The sequence below is a fragment of the Dromiciops gliroides genome, chromosome 1 (genome assembly GCF_019393635.1).
Source record: "Dromiciops gliroides isolate mDroGli1 chromosome 1, mDroGli1.pri, whole genome shotgun sequence".
NCBI classification, from domain to species: Eukaryota; Metazoa; Chordata; class Mammalia; order Microbiotheria; family Microbiotheriidae; genus Dromiciops; species Dromiciops gliroides.
In genome coordinates, this window is record NC_057861.1 from 570,414,693 (window position 1) to 570,433,587 (window position 18,895).

The following is an 18,895-nucleotide window of genomic DNA, read 5'->3' on the forward strand; positions in this document are numbered from 1 at the left end:
AGTAACAGTGCAGGGATAGAAAAAAGTGTGTATTCAAGAAATATTGCAGAGGCAGATTACAGTAAGTTAGATAAAGTGGTACGTGAAAGGTAGAGGAGAAGAAAAAATCGAAGATAGCAATAGGATTTCAAACATAGCTGCCTGGACAGTTGATTTTGCCCTAATTGAGGGAAAACAAGTTTAAGGGAAGGAGAAAAAAACCTTGATTAGGGGAATGGTGAATTTGAACCATAGATGGGAGATATATTATATACAGATCTGAATTGAGTGATTTGAAATCGTTGTTCATCCTTCATTCTCACAAAGGACCAATTACATCAGGATGATGAGGAACAAGGCCTTAGAAAATACCTACCTAAAGGGAATGGGTAGAGGAACCCAGGAAGGAGCAGTTAAGAGTAAAAAACTGGCCAAGATGACATAGTAGGAATAAGCAGTGCAACATAGATCCCTCTACAACTATTGCAACAAAGATCTCAGACATAGAACAAACTAAGTAGTGATCAGAAATCTAAGGAAAAACCACAGTGGTTCATCTTTTCAGTACAAGATAAAAAATTCAAACCCCACAGAAGGAAACAGACATGAGCTGGGGTCAAGATCCCAAAGTCCAAGAGCAGAACAGGGCTGTTGCTCTGACTCTAGAATGAAGTTTGGAATCTCTTACTCACCCAGGGTACAGAAGCCACACCTCTTTCTCAAGAAGGGATGTTCAGCTTAGAATGGACCAAGTAGAAGTTAACAAATCCATAAAATAATAAGAAATATTTTAAAAGTCAAAAGATAGGGGGAAGGCGAGAAATAGAAAAAAGTATAAGGTGTATCATATAAATAACTGATAAAAAATATGAAAGATAATTTAGGGATCATTGGACCATCTGAAAATCATGAAGAAAAAAAAGTCTGGATACCAAGATACCATGATCTTTATAGATAAGGAAAAAATAATAACAATTCATCTGGAAGAACAAACGCTCAAAGATATCAAGGGAATCAGTGAAAAAATGTGAAAGAAGGTGGTCTAGCAATACCAGATCTCAAACTCTGTTTTAAGCAGTAGTTATCAAAACAATATGGCTAAGAAATAGAGTGGTGGATCAGTGGAATAGAATAGGTATGAATTACACTATACTAAATGACTATAGTATTCTAGTATAAGATAAACTCAAAGACTCATGGTTTTAGAACAAAAACTCATTATTTGACAAAAACTGCTGGGAAACCTGAAAAATAGTATGGCAGAAACTAAGTATAGACTAACATCACACTATATAATATAATAAAGTCAAAATGGGTACATGATTTACACATAAAGGCTGATACCATAAGCAAATTAAGAGAGCATGAAATTGTTTATCTGTCAGATTTATGGGCAGGAAAAGTATTTAGGACAAAAGGAGATAAAGCATTACAAAATGTAAAATCGATAATTTTGATTATATAAAATTTAAAAGTGTTTGCACAAATAAAACCAATGAAACCAGAATTAAAAGGAAAGCAGAAAAATGGGAAATAATTTTTGCAACAGATATCCACTGATAAAGGCCTACTTTCTCAAATATATAGAGAACTGAATCAAATTTGTGAAAATACAAATCATTCCCTAATTGATAAATGGTCAAAGGATATGAGCAAGCAGTTTTCAGCCAAAGAAATCAAAACTATCGCTAATCATATGGAAAAAATGCTCTAGATCACTATTGATCAGAGAAATGCAAATGAAAACAACTCTGAGGTATTACCTCACATCTGTCAAAGTAGCTAATATGACAGAAAAGGAAAATGTTGGATGTTGGAGAGGATGTGGAGTGGGATGTTAATCCACTGTTGGTAGACTTGTGAAAAGATCCAGCCATTCTGGAGAGCAAACTATGCTCAAAAGGCTATTGAATTGTGCATACCCTTTGATTTAGCAATACCTCTGCTGGGTTTATATCCCAAAGACATCCCCAAAATGAGAAAAGGACCTATTTGTACAAAAATATTTATATCAGCTCTTTTTGTGGTGTCTAAGAATTAGAAATCAGAAGGATGCCCATCAATTGGGGAATGAATGGCTAAACAAGCTGTGGTATATGATTGTAATGGAACATTATTGTGCTGTAAGGAATAACAAGCAGGATGATTTTAGAAAAACCTGGGAAAACTTACATCAACTGATGCAAAACCAGGAAAACATTGTACACAGTATCAGCCATATTGTTCTATGAAGAACTGTGAATGACTTAGGTATTCTCAACAATACAACAATTCAAGATAAACCCAAAGGACTGGTGATGAAACATACTATCCACCTCCAGAGAAAGAACTGATATTGATTGAATACAAACTGAAACATGGTATTTTTCACTTTCATTTTTTCCTTTTCTTAAGGGAAAAGAAAAAGAAAAGTTGGTGGGGCACAAGGAAGACTTCTTTCTCCTTCTTTGCAAGTTGGATTGTACCTTTTTTTGCCTAATCTCCAGCCTTTGAAGAGATGAGCAGTTGTAAAACAAGGCTGACCTTTTTACCATGTGCTTCCTATATCATATTGTACTTACCTCCAGCCCAAACTCTTAACTTCTTTCAGTTGGAAAGAAGAGTAGCATTCTCCTCTCAAATAATGGACATTCTCACACTTGATCATATCCTTCACATCCCAGTGATTCTGTGTGGTAAATGTGAATAGCATGAACCTCAAAGGAAGAAAAGTTATTGAGTGAAAGAGGTATGGGTAGAACCTCAAAGTGTCAATGCTTCCGCAAGCAATAACTGAACTGCTAGAGATCATTGAAACCTCTTCACCAACCATCTGATTGTTCATTCTCATTCCTCTCAACCCTCCCACTCCAAATTTTCTTTTCTTTTTTTTTTTTCTTTTGGTGGGGCATTGAGGGTTAAGTGACTTGCCCAGGGTCACACAGCTAGAATGTGTCGAGTGTCTGAGGCTGGATTTGAACTCAGATCCTCTTGAATCCAGGGCCAGTGCTTTATCCACTGTGCCACCTAGCTGCACCCACCCCACCCCACCCCCACACCCCCACTCCAAATTTTCAACCTAACTCCACCCACCCCTTTAATTATTCATTTTTGAATGTCTATTCCATAAGAAATAAATTTCCTTTCATCTTAAATCTTTTCCTCTCTCCTTCTTTCTACTGCCTCTTACTCAAGTCAGGCTTCCCACTGATAACCGACTCTCTGCCCACCCTTTTCAGTGCTGGTTGCACCTTCACTCATTCCCCTCAGTTCACTGGTTGAGGTGGGGGAGTTGGATTACTCCTCGCCTCCTGTCTCTATTACTCAGTAACCTCTCTATAATATTCACATCTACTACCCAATCAGAACCCAATCTGTTGTCTACAGATCCCAGGTCATTCCCCTTCCTTCCTCAGTGACTTTAGTAACTGGCTCTCATTTTTCTCTCCTTTCCAACTCCCAACATCATAATAGGGGACTTTATTGACTCGCCTTCAAATATCCTAACTACTCAGTTCCTCAATCTCACTTCCCATGACTTCCGCTCCACCTTAGCCACACACAAAGATACCCATTATATAGTGAAAAAATTCAATTAAGCTTTGGGCTTGATCATCGTATTCTGTGAGTTAAATTATAGGAAGAGGGGGCGGCTAGGTGGTGCAGTGGCTAGAGCACCGGCCCTGGAGTCAGGAGGACCTGAGTTCAAATCCGGCCTCAGACACTTAACACTTACTAGCAGTGTGACTCTGGGCAAGTCACTTAACCCCAATTGCCTCACTAAAAAAAAAAAAAAATTATAGGAAGAGATGAAGAGAAACCCTTTCCTTCTAGGACCAAGAAAACATATAGCTATTATCTTTATAGATTCAAAGGAGAAAAGGGAACTTGCTTTTAAAAGATTATTCTAGTAAATAGAATTTCTAATATTTGTAAAACAGTCAACTTTTGAAAATTCAAAGACGTTTATTATGTGTTCTACCAAAACTTATGGTTGTAATTCTGGTAGGATAAAATAATTAATTGGGTTATAGTTAAATACATCATACAAGTTGTTTCTTTCTAAAATAACTAATATCTCTTTTTTCCCAGGTGGATTTAGTCACAGGTTTAGCAATAGAAGAAGCCTGCTATGCTCAGGTAATTTTTAAAGTTAAATTATATTTCAATAATTTTTAAAAATAATATTTAACAATAGTAGAATATAAGCTTCTAAAGGGCAGGGATTTCATTTTTTTCTTTTTATCCCCAATAATTAATGTAGTTCTTGGCTCATAATATATTTTTATTATATTTGTTGATTTTATATAAGTAGCTTCAGCAAGAGTTATATAGTTTAAAATTAACAATTCATTTGTCCCCAAAATTTCTTTACTAGATTGTACTAATCATGAAAACTTCTTAAATATTTAGATTGGTGTTATGTATGTTTGTAAGCAGTAATCTGGTGATTTGGTCTAATGTAGGTCTTATCCTATACCAGAGGTGTCAAACTCAAGGCAAGCAGAGCCTGGAGCACTGACAGGAACCAGATAAAATGTAACCGAGAAACGTTTGACAAAATACAATTGATAATATTAATTTGTGTTTTTCTAAATCAATATGCAGCTGTCAGAGATCTGTTTCTATTTGAGTTTAACACCACTGTCCTACACCAAAATCATGTTAGAATATATTGGTTCTTGAGCAGAATTCAGTATTTTGATTAGTTATCTAGTTACTATTTTCTTAATTGTTAAAAGTTTCAATGAAATGAATTATAGTTCTGAGTCCTTTCCCTACTTGAAGGGGAAATAACAAAGAATTTTGAAAGTTATTATTATGGTATTTTTTCTTTTGCTTTTCTTCTCATATAAATTTTTAAAAAACATAGTTTATATATTTTCCCATTGATCTGTCATTCTAGCACTTATACATTTTTTTTTTTTGTTCTTAGACTATTCCAACTAAAGACAGACTTGAAGGTCTTCTGGCTTTTAAAGAAAAAAGACCCCCTCGTTACAAAGGAGAATGAAAGACAGAAACTTTTGTCATTCAAATGTGATCTCCCTACTTCTGGAAGTACCTTTCTGGTATATCTTGAGGCAAATGGACTTATAATAACCAAAATGAAAAGCAGGCTATTCATAGAATGCATTAAATATCTGGAATGTGCCCATCCACGTACTTCATTTAAGTATATACACTGTTACATTCATTCTAGTTTATGTGTAATGACTCAAAGCCAGATGTGTTTTTTTTAATTTAATGTATAATTAAGACATCCCATTCCTAATTTTTAAAATGTGAATAATTCCTTTAGACCAAACCTAAGATATAATATTAAATATGTGCATTGAAAAAAAATAAAGGTGAACTTATGTACACCAAAAAACTTGAGGTATACCAAATAAGGTTTTAAAGGATTATGTAGATTTCATATCCATGTGTTAATGTACACATATAGCTTAGAAGAAAGAAATTAAAAGATAATTTGCAAGTTGTAAAATACAAATAAAATTTGTGAAATGAAACTATATTTGCTTATAAATTATTATCAATGTCTTACGTTTTCGATTGAGTAATTCATTCCATATCAGCATTTTAGAGAAATGTATTGGAATAGATAAAATGGATAGAGAAGCACATAGAGTCTGGTTTCAGACTCTATGATCAAAGCAAAGTGATACAGTGAAAAGAGTACTAGGTTTAGCGTCCAAGGACCTGGATTAAATTGCACCTTCTTAATACCTATATGACCTTGGGCAGGTCACTTAGCCTTTTCTGGTGTGAAGAGTAAAACTAAATATGTGGTATTTACCTATTTCTGTACCAAGTGTAGGGAAAATTAGCTAGGGTTTACTTATAAATTAGAAGCTTTAGCACCAGTTTTGGGGCATTAAGCATTTATTAAAGTATATTAGATGTTAATAAAGAGAGAACATGTGTCTCTGAAAGATAGGAAAGCCTAGCTAGGATCTATGAGAGAGAGAGAGGAGAAAAAGCTGCCTTCACCTACAAGTCTCAGGCCAACAAGAGGAAGTGCTTGTGCCTGTCAGAGCAGAAGCTCCCTGTGAGTTGGAAGACGGGTGGTCCCTACACACTTCTCCAAGTTAATTGGCTGGTAGCATTCGAGTCCAATGTGCTGAGGTCAGAGTTCAGATCCTCTGGCAGAAAAAAGGCTTTGTTTCCTGATGCTGGGTTGACCTTAGAAGGTCAGCCAGGCTGGAGGGGAGGAGCTGGTAATAATTTTCTTACACTGGGCCCTAGTTTTCTCATCTATAAAATGAGGAGATTTGACTAAATGGCCTCTGAGGTACTTTTTATCTCTAGATTTATGATTCTATGATAAATAATATTAAGCTAGCATGTTCAGACATTTCAGGTCAAAAGGCCTTTTTACAGTTTCTAGAAGCATTTTTATTGCTATTTTTTGGTTTTATATCACCTTCATTTCCCAGAAGACCATCCCTTGTAACAAAAAATACAAGGGAAATTGGTAGAGAGTAGCAGGAGGAAGCAAGCTTAAAAATTTTGGCAAAATTCATATTAACAGACTCACAGTATATGCAGTATTACACACCCATAGCCCCCTATCTCTGCAAAGAAGGGAGGTGCCATTCCTCTTTTACTTCATTGTAACGCAGCATTCAGTTTTGTTGTTTCCATTTATATTGTTCTAGTCATTACATATGTTTTCCTGGTTAGGTAATTAACCCTACATTAGTTCTTATGTTCCACCATATTCTTCACATTCATATTTATAGCACAGTACAATTTTTCTTGTTCAGTTGTTTCAGTTGTATCTGACTTCATGATGCCATTTGGAGTTTTCTTGGCAGAGATACTGGAGTGGTTTGTCATTTCCTTCTCTAGCCCATTTTGCAGATGAGGAAACTGAGGCAAAGTGATTTGCCCAGGGTCACACAGCTAGTAAGTGTCTGAGGCAGGCACTCGCTGCCCTACAGTACAATTTATCACGATTTGTATTTGCTACTACAGAAAGTGGAATTAGCATTCTTAAAACATTTCCACTGAGAAAGTGATATACCTCATTGACATTTTTCCAGAGAACCAAGTTCTTTAAAAAGAAATAGCGGCTCCTGGAGCAGCTCGGTGGCACAGTGGCTAAAGTACTAGCCCTGGAGTCAGGAGGACCTGAGTTCAAATCTGGCCTCAGACACTTGACACTTGCTAGCTATGTGACCCTGGGTAAGTCACTTAACTCTCATTGCCCCTCAAAAAACAAAACAAAAACAAACAAAAAAAGAAATAGTGGCTCCTTCTACTCCAGAAATTACTTTTTGTATTTTGTTTGTGTATTTAATTATTTGTGTTCATGTTGACTCACCTCAATTATTTAAGTTCCTTGAGAGCAGGGTTTTATCCTCCTCACCTTGTACAGTACCTACCCCATAGGGACAGGGCTTGTGATTTCATAGGTTTAGAGAACTCCCAAGTGGAGAAGCTCCTTATAGTGGTACAAATGGGCACATCCTCTGTAACTTACTTAAAGTATTAGAGCTTCTTAGAGCAGTGGTATCGAAATCAAATAGAAAGGGATCCCTACAGGCCACAAATTGACTTAGAAAACCACAAATTAATATCATCTGCATGGTATTTTTTTATGTATTTTGTTAAACATTTTCCAATTGCATTTTAATCAGGTTTGACCAGAACACTTCAGGCCTCACAGGCCTAAGTTTAACACCTCTGTCCTAGAGCACCTAGAAGTTAAACAAGTTGCTCAAAGATCATATAGCCAGTATGTGAGATTTATTCACTGAATTAAAGGATTCCTGAATGAATTTGAATAATCCAGATGTGTCCATGACAACTAGCTAAAGTGCCATTTTCATTTATAGTGAGATAAAAGAACAAAAAAATTAGTGGGAGTTAAAATGACTTGTTTCTCATAATATGGATTTACAATCTGGTCTCTGCTTTTCTATCAGCTACAGTATAAAGTTATTCAAAAGCTGGTTCAATTCAATTCTTGCTATGGCTTCATTTAATTTAAATGATCTCTCAGTGAAATATTCATAACATTTCTTTCTTCCCATAAAGTGGTCAAAATGACCACATTTTATGAGGTTTCTGTTAATGTTATTTGTTTGTGAGAATAATGTCATTTTGTATTGTTTTTCCAGTAACCAGAGCAATTGAAAATTGTCCTACTGAATCTTTCTCAGAGAAGTGATGAATATTTCAACTCAGTATATCTCTATTCATATATTTAGACAAAATAGAACAAGCTTCTAGAAAAGTTTGATTAATTTAGGAAGTTATAAATTTAAAGGGTAGAGAAGAAATGAAAGAAAACATAGATCTATTTCAAAAAGAAAAAGGACTAATCTATATAATTTAAGTGCCTTTTAAGGTAATATGGAAGGTAAAGAGATCTACTAAAGTTTCAGATTCCAATTTCCAAAAGAAACCCTGCTACTGACTAAAACCAGATAGTTCCTGTTGCCTAGAAAAGACCCCACAGAATCTAGATGATTTTTTTAAAAACTTATTTTAAAGTATAATGGGGCTAGGCATAGTAACACACTCCTGTAATGATTGCTGCTGGTCTGGTGGATCCTTTGAGTGTGGCAGTTCTGTACTGTAGTAGTGCTATAGCTGATTGAGTGTCTAGAACTAATATCAGTGACTCCCAGGAGCAAAAGGCTATCAAATTGCTTAAGGAGGAGTAATACAGCCCAGGTAGAAAACAGTTGTTCAATTAGATAGTCTGTGCTTCTCAGGATAGATGGATGCATGCATGCATACATACACATGTACATATGTATATATGTACACATGTAATACATAGTAATGATAATACCACTTCTTTAGGCAACACAGGGATGAAGGAGGAGATTGTGGCATCTGAGTGATATGAGGATGAGGGGAGAAGAGAGAAATCATAGTAAATGGCTTTAATTTCTTTTTTTTTTTTTTGGATTTGCAAGAAACTTTTATTTTATTTTTTCCAGTTACATGTAAGGGTAGTTTTCAACATTCATTTTTATAAGATTTAGAGTTCCAAATTTTTCTCCCTTCCAACACTTGTTCTGAAAACAGCACAAAAGTATTAAGGATTGGACCCACCCACTCACAGGTGAGCAGAGCCCAACTTTAACATAAAGTTCAAAGTCGAGAATTATTCTGAGAAAATGAGCAAACAAAAAAGAACTTGACTATAAAAAGCTCCTTCTGTGGCAGGGAAAACCAAAACATAAACACAGAAGGATAAAACAATGTGAAAACTGCTACAAAGAAAACATTTTCAAAGAAAAATGTTAATTTGACCCAAGGACCAGTGAGAAGAGTTAAGAAGAGTTTAGAAGAGTTAAGGGAAGATAAGAGTTGTGAATGAAAATTTTGGGAAAGAAAGAGTGGTGCACGAAAATTATGAAAAGAGAATTAACAGCTTGGTAAAAGAGGCATGTGCTTGCACACGCGCGCGCACACACACACACACAAACCAAAGAAAATAACAATTAAAAAGCCAGAATTGAATAGAATTTTATTTTCCAAAATATATGTAAGAACAAAATTTTAACATCAATTTTTTAAAAACTTTGTGTTCCAATTTCTCTTCCCCCCTCCATTCCCAGCCCCCACCCACAAGAACTCAAGCAATTCAAAATAAGTTATACATGAGTAGTCATGGAAAAATTCCCATATTAGCTAGTGAGAGAAAACAGTCAAAAAAACCCAAAACTTCAGATTAAGGAATTGTCAAAGAGGAAAAGAAAAACAAATTTTAAAAATGTGTTTCCATCTGTTTTCAGATGCTATCAGTTCTTTCTCTGCAGATGGGCTGCAATCTTCCTAAGTCTTTCAGGGTTATATTGGATCATTGCCTTGCTGAAAATAAGCTCATGCTTCCCAGCAGATCATCCCTCACTACTGCTGTTATTTTGTAAACAGTACATTTCACTCTGCTTCAGTTCATGTAGGTCTTTCCAGGTTTTTCTGATAGTATCCTGTTCATTATAACCTGCATATAGTACTTTAAGCTTGACAAAGAATTTTCTTCATAAAAGCCCAGCAAAGTAGGTACCTTACGTTTTGCCATTATAATCAATCATCATAACTATTTCCCTCCATCCCACTCCCTTCCCATGACATGTACTCTATCTTCTTTTTACCTATTCCTTCTCAAAAGTGTTTTACTTCTGACTATCCTCTCCCTCACTCTGCATTCCCTTTTTTCACCCTTCCTTCCTTATCCTCTTCCCCTCCTACTTTCCTACCGGGTTAAATAAATTACTCCTCCCAATTGGGTATGAAATCTTTTCCCTCCATGAGCCCACTCCAATGAGATCAGGGTGCCTGAGCTAATTCTGTGTTCTAAATTTTTCTTCCTCCCTCTCTCCTCAACCCTCCCTATGAGATCAAGCGATTCAATATGTCATACTGATGCAGTAATGCAGAACATCTTCATCTTCCTTGAAAGTGTTTTGCTTTTTACTGCTCTCTCCCCCAATCTGCCCTTTCCTCCTTCCCTTCTTCCCCCCTCCCCTTTTCTCCCTCCCCTCCCTCAGGGCAAAAATATATTACTATACCTACTTGAGTATGTGTTAGTCCTTCTTTGAGCCAATTCTGATGATATTAAGGTTCACTCACTCCCCAACCCCTTCCCCCTCTTCTATTCTCCTCCATAAGCTTTTTTCTTATTTCCTTCATGTGAACTACCTCTCCCCAGACCATCTCTCCCCTTCTCCCTCCCCCAGTTTATTCCTCCTCAATCCTATTTTAATGATGTCATCATGGATTAGTTAGGTGGCACAGTGGACAAAGCACCAGCCCTGGACCCAGGAGGTCCCAAGCCCAAATCCAGCCCCAGATATAAGACACCCCACCCTGTCTGCCCTACAAAGAAGAAAACATAAATGCTTTACAGATATCATCCCTTCATATTCAGTTCAGACCTGTGTCTTCTGTGAATTCCTTACTGAGATAGTTCTTATGATTTTGAAGTATTATCTTCCCATGTAGGAATGTAAATGGTTTGATCTTTTAATATCCCTCATGAAGTCTTTTTCCTGTTTACCTTTTTTATGCTTCTCCAGGGCCTTGCATTTGAAAGCCAAATTTTCTATTCAGTTCAGGTCTTTTCATCACAAATGCTTGAAAGTCTTCTTTCTCATTGAAATCCCATTTTTGCCTTTGAAAGATTTTTACTGGTGTTAAGGGCTAAAATACTAGCTAGTCTGTCTAAAATATCTAAAATATTGGTCACCAATAAATTATAAGCTTTAGCAAGAGTTAGACTTTTAAGCATTTATTAAGGAGAATAAGAATTTGGTAAAGAGAGAAGAAAGGCCTAGATTCCTCTATCTATTAAAGGGAGAGCACATTTCTAGCTGCCTTCTCCACCAGCATCCCCAGCAAAAGAGCCCGAGACTGAGTGCCAGTCTCTTCCTTCTTCCTCCCACAAGCCAGCGTCACTTCCTGATGCCAAAGAAAAGACTCCTGGTCTTGCCCTCAAAGACCTTCGCTTCATGGGCAGAACTCTTCTACAGTAAGTCTCCCCCAGGTGGCGTCATTCCAATCGTTACACTGGGTATGTGAGTTTTGGCTGTAGTCCCAGTTCCTTTGCCCTCTGGAATATCATATTCCATGCCCTTTGGTCCTTTAAAGTAGAAGCTGCTAGATCTTGCTTTATCCTTATTGGAGCTCCACAGTATTTAAATTCCTTTTTTCTAGCTGCTTGCAATATTTTCTCCTTGACCTGGGCGTTCTGGAATTTGGCTATAATATTCCTGGAGGTTTTCCTTTTGGGATCTCTTTCAGGAGGTGATCAGTGCATTCTTTCAATTTCTATTTTACCTTCTGCTTCTAGAACATCAGGGCAATTTTCCCTCACAATCTCTTGGAGGATGGTGTCTAAGCTTTTGTTTTGGTCATGCTTTTCAGTAGTCCAATGATTTTCAAATTCTCCTAGATTTATTTTCCAGGTTTTTTTTTTCCAAGGAGATATTTCACTTTGCCCTCTATTTTTTTCATTCAATTGGATTTGCTTTACTGTGTCTTGGTTTCTCATAAGGTCACTAGACTATCGAAAACTATTTTGGGTGTAAGGTAGACCACAATACAACCTCAGAAGAAGAAGATAATAACAGGGTCTAAGCTCCAACATCCAAAGCTTCCAAGAAAAATATTAACTGGTCTCTGGCCATGGAAGCTCTCAAAAGGGACTTTGAAGATAAATTAGGAGAAATAGAAAGAAGATGTAGAGAAAAGGAGGAAAGAATGGAAAGGAAAATGAGAGCGATGCAGGAGAGTCATGAGAAAAAAGTCAACAATTTGAAAAGCCAAATGGAAAAGGAGATTAAAAAACTGTCTGATGAAAATAACTGCCTAACAATTAGGATTGAACAAAAAACCAGAATTCACTTAATTTTAAAAGATGCACAAAAATTCTTTGGAAAAAAGAACTCCTTAAAAAGCATAATTGGTGGCTAATATGACAAAAAAGGAAAATAATAAATGTTGGAGAAGCTGTGGGAAAATTGGAACACTAATTCATTATTGGTGGAGCTGTGTACTGATCCAACCATTCTGGAGAGTAATTTGTAACCATGCCCAAAGGGCTATAAAGCTGTGTATACTCTTTGACCCAGCAATACCACTTTTGGGTCTTTTTCCCAAAGAGACAATAAAAAAGGGAAAAGGACCCACATGTACAAAAATACTTATAGCTGCTCTTTTTGTGGTGGCAAGGAATTGGAAACTGAGGGGATGCCCATCAATTGGGGAATGACTGAACAAGTTGTGGTCTATGAATGTAATGGAATTCTATTGTGCTGTAAGAAACAATGATCAGGTGGATTTCAGAGAAACCTGGAAGGACTTACATGAACTGATGCTGAGTGAGATGAGCAGAACCAGGAGAACATTGTACATAGTATCAACAACATTGTGTATTGATCAACTGTGATAGACTTGACTCTTTTCAGCAATACAATGGTCCAAGATAATTCCAAAGGACTCATGATGGAAAATACTCTCCACATCCAGAAAAAAGAATTGTGAAATCTAGATGCATATTGAACCATACTATCTCTATTTTTCTTTGTTTTTATTTTTCTTTGTTTTTTCTTTTTTGTTCTGATTCTTCTTTCACAGCATGACTAATGCAGAAATATGTTTAATGTGATTGTACATATATAACCTATATCAGATTACTTGCTGTCTTAGGGAGGGGAGAGGGAGGGCAGGGAAGGAAAAAAATTTGGAACTAGAAACCTTTTAAAAACAAATGTTGAAAACCATCTGTACATGTAACTAGAAAACAATAAAATAATTTTATGATTTTTTAAAAAAAAAAGTATAATTGGTCAAATGGAAAAAGACATTCAAAAACTCACTGGAGAAAATCATTCCTTAAAAATTAGAATTGGAAGATAATGACATCATGAGACATCAAGACAGAATTGAAGTCAAAAGAATGAAAAAAAAAAAGCCAGAAGAAAATGTGAAATATCTTATTGGAGAAACAACTGACCTGGAAAACAGATCAAGGAGAGAAAATTTTAAAATTATTGTACTACCTGAAACCCATGATAAAAAAAGAACCAAGACATAATATTTCAAGAAATTATAAAAGAAAACTGCCCCCAATATCTTAGATCCAGAATGTAGAATAGAATAGAAATGGAAATAATCCACTAATCACCCCCTGAAAGAGATCCCAAAACTAAAACTCCCAGGAATATTACACTCAAATTCCAGAGTTCCCAGGTCAAGGAGAAAATATTTCAAGCAGAAATCATTGAAATATTGTAGAGCCACAGTGAAGCTAATAAAAAATTTAGCAGCTTCCACATTGAAGGAGCAGAGGACTTGAAATATGGTATTCCAGAGGGCAAAAGAGCTAGGAACAAGAATAACCTACCCAGCAAAATAGAATATAATTCTTCAGGGGTAAAATGTGTATTTAATGTAATAGAGAACTTCCAAGCATTCCTAGTGGGAAAAAAAAAAACAACAGAGCTGAATAGAAAATTTGACGTTTAAGTAGAAGATTCAGGAGAGGCATAAAAAGGTAAATATGAAAGAATAATCATAAGGGACTGGTGTGAGTTGATTCTGTTGGAATGATCTCCAAAAAAACAATGTAAGGCTGAGAAAGAGGTTTGTGTTTGGAGAAGGGGGGAGGGAGAGGTAGAATGGGACAAATTTTCTCATAAAAAGGAGCTTTTATAATAGAGAGGGAAAGGGGGTAGGGGTGGTCAATGCCAGAATCTTACTTAAAAAAAAGTTGGGGGAATTTTGGTACTCTACCCTGTAGCTCTCAAATCAGAGGGTAGAAGAGGCTGAGGGAGGTGTCAATTAAGATTGGAGTTAACAGAAAAGTGATGAGATTAGAAGTTAATATTTTATCCTGGGAGAGGCATCTTGTTCCTTAAAATTAAAACCAAGCACGGCAGTACATGGAAAGTGGAATGGGTATGTATACTACAAGTGTACCATTATACTGTAAGTTTGAGTCAATCCTTCTCTTGGACATCATAGGTAGTTTTGAGAATGTGTGCCACAGATGTTGTGGCTATTATGCCATCTAAATAATTTTTTTTTGCCTATTGACTATCCTGATTGGGAATTGCACTGCTCAAGGTTTATGATCTTTAGTCTTAGTATCCTAGACCTGTGCAAAGATTACTCCCTAGAACCTATAAGAATAACAGTAGCCTCACTTTGGGAACCCAACCCACAAATGCTGTTGGGTGGTAACCAAGAAGGGGTGTTATACTCTTTTTTAAAAATGAGATTTAGTGAAAACATATGTTGCATCACTAAAAAGCTACATTAGGAATTACAAAAACAGATTTTGTTCATCTATAAACAGCCATGTCTCTTTCTATTTTTTAATTAACATGCAATTTAATGTTAACTTTATTCTTCTATTTATTCTATCCTTACATTATTCCCCCCCTTCCTCCTTTTCCTGCCAAACTGAGAAAATAGAAAATACAAACCTGAAAAATAAAACCCTTAATACATAGCTGTACAATCTGGCAAAAACAAATTCCCACATGTATGTCTTTTTCTATGACCCAAGTTCATCACCTTTCTGTCAGGAGGTGAGTGTCTCATCCTCACTCTTTTGAATTCCTGTTTTCTCAAGGCATTGGTCAGAGTTCAGTTCATACAAGTCTTTCCAGGACTTTCTGAAATCCTTCTGTTTGTCATTTCTTATAGCACAGTATTGCTCTCTATATCGTCTTTGGTCCCAAATTCTTCTGTCTATAAATCTGACATATAAACTATTCCACACTCTCTTAATTTGCTTCTTGTATCACCCTTTATGTGTAAATCATGCACCCATTTTGTCCTTATTTTAGTATTTTAGTGTGACATGTTGGTTTATGTCGGGGTCGCAGGTTCAGGCCGACAATGTGGGTAGAGGATTGGAGACAATAAATAATTGACACATCAGCACCACCTTGTGAATGAATAACTGTGTGCATCCTTTAATAGGACAGCTCAGTATTTAAAGCAAAAAAACCACAAAGAAATCAAATAATATCTCTGCAAGAATAATTCTAGAGAATAAGAATAATTTTTCAACCTTTCAGCCTTAGCATGACAGAACTTGTTCCATCTCTTAACGAGACAAGGCTTGCACAACTAACTCCTTGGACCCTAGGAGACCAGTCAAGCATTGTCTCTGGAATTCAAGCTTTGACCACAAAACTCTCCCAGGAAACTCTTGCTGCTTCAGTGACTATGGCCTGAATCTGGGGAGGGGGAACTCAATCAGAGGGGAGACAGAGAGCCCTCTGGGTTCTCCACAGGTTTATACCTAGTTTCTACCATATCAAAATATCAAAAACCTTTAACAGAAATTTTTTCCTGTTTTCCAGTCCCCTACCAATTTAACTACTTTAGATTTGTTCATGTAAAACCTTTAAAATTTGATTATCAAATTGTTAAATTTTTATTATTAAAATTGTTGGTGTTATCTCAAGTGATTTTCATTATTCACTTAGTCATGAATTCTTCCAAAAGGTGATTTTTTCCTTACATCCTTAATTTGATTATAATGTTATTTTTTTATATCCAGGTTATATATCCAATTGGAACTTATATTGGTATATGGTGTGATATATTGATCTAAACCTAATTTCTGCCAGACTTCTGTCCAGTGTTCCCAAGAGTTTATGGCAAGTAGTGAATCCTCTCCCTAGTAACTTTTAGAGTTTATCAAACATTATGCTACTGGTTTGGTTCTGTATTTTATGTGCTTAATCTATTTTACTTATAAACACCCCCCTCTCTTTAGCACTAATAAATTGTTTTAATGATTACTGCTTTGTATTTTGAGATCTTGGGCTTTCAACTACTTAAATTATTATATTTGAGTTTATATATTTTTTATTCCTCTATATGAATTTCCTTATTATTTTTCTAGGCCTATAAAATGCTATTTTAGGATTTTGATTAGTGTAGAATGGAATAATTACATTAATTTACATTGTGTTCTTTTTTATTATGCCATTTATTATGTCATGTTCATGAACAATCAATGTTTTTTCAATTATTTAGGTCTGTATTTCTATAAAGATTGTTTTATACTTAGATTCATATAAACTCAAAAAACTATATTCAACCATTCTGGAGAACAATTTAGAACTATGCCCAAAAGGCTGTAGAACTTTGCATACCCTTTTATCCAACAATACCACTGCTAGGTTTATATCCCAAAGACATCCTCGAAAAGAGAAAAAGACCTATTTGTACAAAAATATTTATAGTAGCTCTTTTTGTGGTGGCTAAGAATTGGAAATCAAAGGAATGCCCATCAATTGGGGAATGGCTAAACAAGTTGTGGTATATGAGGGTGATGGAATATTATTGTGCTATAAGAAATGACAAGGAGGATGATTTCAGAAAGGCCTTGAAAGAAATGTATGAAATGATGTATAGTCAAGTGAGCAGAACCAAGAGGACATTGTGCACAGAGATAACAATATTGTTTGATGAAGAACTGTGAAAGACTTAAGCAATACAATGATCCAAGATAATCCCAAATGACTAGTGATGAAGGATACTATCCACCTCCAAAGAAGGAACTGATATTGATGGAACACAGACTGAAGCATGATATTTTTCACATTGTTTCATTTTTTCTTTTATTCAAGTTTTCTTATACAAAATGACTAATAATTATAATTTATAAAAATTATGTTTTACATAATCATAAAAACCCCTCAAAACTATAAATCTTGGTAGATACACTCCCAAATATTTTGCAGCTTCTGTAGTAATGTTTAATGGAATTTCTTTTTCTAAATCTTCCTGACATTTGTTGGATATAATAATGCTAATAATTTATGTGGATTTACCATATTTGGCATCTTAGCTGAAGCTATTATTTCCATTTAATTTTAGTTAACTCTCTAGGGTTCTTTAAGTACACCATCATATCATCTGCAAAAAATGATAATTTTGTTTCCTCTTTGCCTTTGATTATTCTCAGTTATTTTTTCTTTTGGTCTTATTGCTCTATCTGGCATTTCTAGCACCATATTAAACAGTATTGTAATAATAGGTATTTGGGGGCCATAATCTTATTGGAAAGGACTCTAACTTTTATTGCATAGAATGTTTATCCATTTTTCCCTATGATCCTTAGAATGTTAAATTTTATAAAAAGCCTTTTCAGCATCTATTATACCAAGATGAACACTCAAGCCATCTGCAGTTGGTTCTCTACTTGGCAGAATAAATGAGTCAACTTCTATCAAGGTCTTATCCAAAGGAATCTTTGAATGACCAACTAACATCCAAGTCTTCTAATACTGATGTTGCTGTAGAACAAGATCATGGAGAAAATTAAAACCTTGAAGGAGTCTCTCAAGAAGCATTTGATCTTATGCTTAAAGAAAACCCTTCTTCTCAGTACTGGAAAGAAGTGGCAGAAAAATGGAGAAATGCTCTTTATGAAATATTGCAAGAAAATGAGAAACTACATAAAGAAATTGAATAAAGGAATTTCCTGCCTAAAGAAGAAAATAAGGAACTGTCAGAACTAGCAGGACATGTGCAATATATGGCACATATAATAAAGGTTAACTGAGCAGTCTCTAGACAACTTTTAACTTAGGCAAATGCAACATTTGAGGATTCTGATTCTGGAGATAGGCAGAAACATGATGAAAGAAATGCCTTTTTACCTGCTAATGGATGACCACATATACAAATATTTTGTTTGTTCAGAAATAACACTGCCTAAATTTGCCTCCACTTTAATTACATCTTTGGATTACTTTTCTAAATTAGTGAAAGCCTTGAAAATTTCTTTTTTCTTTTTTAATTTGGTGATAGAGAATTAATTATATTCTGCATTCTATTATAGTTTGCTTTTGGGCACTTGTATTAAAATACAAACACTGTGAATTTTTAATCTTGTGATACTTTATGGAAATAGCATCTTTTCAATTGAGTCTGGCACGATTTACATATACTTGATAGCTAAACTTCAATCTCCCATCAAGAAAAGGATTGCTTATGTATTTTATATTTGCAAGTGGGGAACATGAATGTTTTAGAAGAGTGAATATTAATATTAACTCATTTTCTACATATGTTGTATATTTCAGTCAATATTCAGTATTGTATTATGTGTTCTTTGGGGGAATATAAAGTATAAGAAGCTCTTGCCTTTAAGGAAATCATAATCTGGTTTGAGGAAAGACTGTAAAAATATATAATATTGGGGCAGCTAGGTGACATAGTGGATAAAACACTGGCCCTGGATTCAGGAGGACCTGAGTTCAAATCTGGCCTCCTCAGACACTTGACACTTACTAGCTGTGTGATCCTGGACAAGTCACTATATATATGTATGTATTGTTAACCTGGAAATTAAGGAAACAATCAATATAGGAGAAATAAGGTCTTTAATTGAGGCAGAGGAACTATAGCTTGCAGTATCACAAAGCTCAGAAACTAG

The 18,895-nt window shown here is 35.4% G+C and overlaps 1 protein-coding gene and 1 pseudogene across 3 annotated transcripts in view; both read left to right on the forward strand.

Moving 5' to 3' along the window:
- AUH (AU RNA binding methylglutaconyl-CoA hydratase) overlaps positions 1 to 5,459 on the forward strand; it is a 183,922-nt gene extending 178,463 nt beyond the window's left edge. Inside the window, exons 7-8 of one of the 3 annotated variants that reach the window (XM_043977965.1) lie at positions 4,051 to 4,098; positions 4,895 to 5,458. In XM_043977965.1, the coding sequence (XP_043833900.1) occupies positions 4,051 to 4,098; positions 4,895 to 4,972 (126 nt within the window). In that variant the 3' untranslated portion in view covers positions 4,973 to 5,458. Of the gene's footprint in view, positions 1 to 4,050; positions 4,099 to 4,894 lie in introns of all 3 variants that reach the window. The other 2 variants (XM_043977964.1, XM_043977967.1) reach the window with 2 other exon arrangements.
- A 9,513-nt stretch (positions 5,460 to 14,972) lies between these two features.
- LOC122751900 lies at positions 14,973 to 18,130 on the forward strand (annotated as a pseudogene).
- Positions 18,131 to 18,895: the final 765 nt, after the last annotated feature.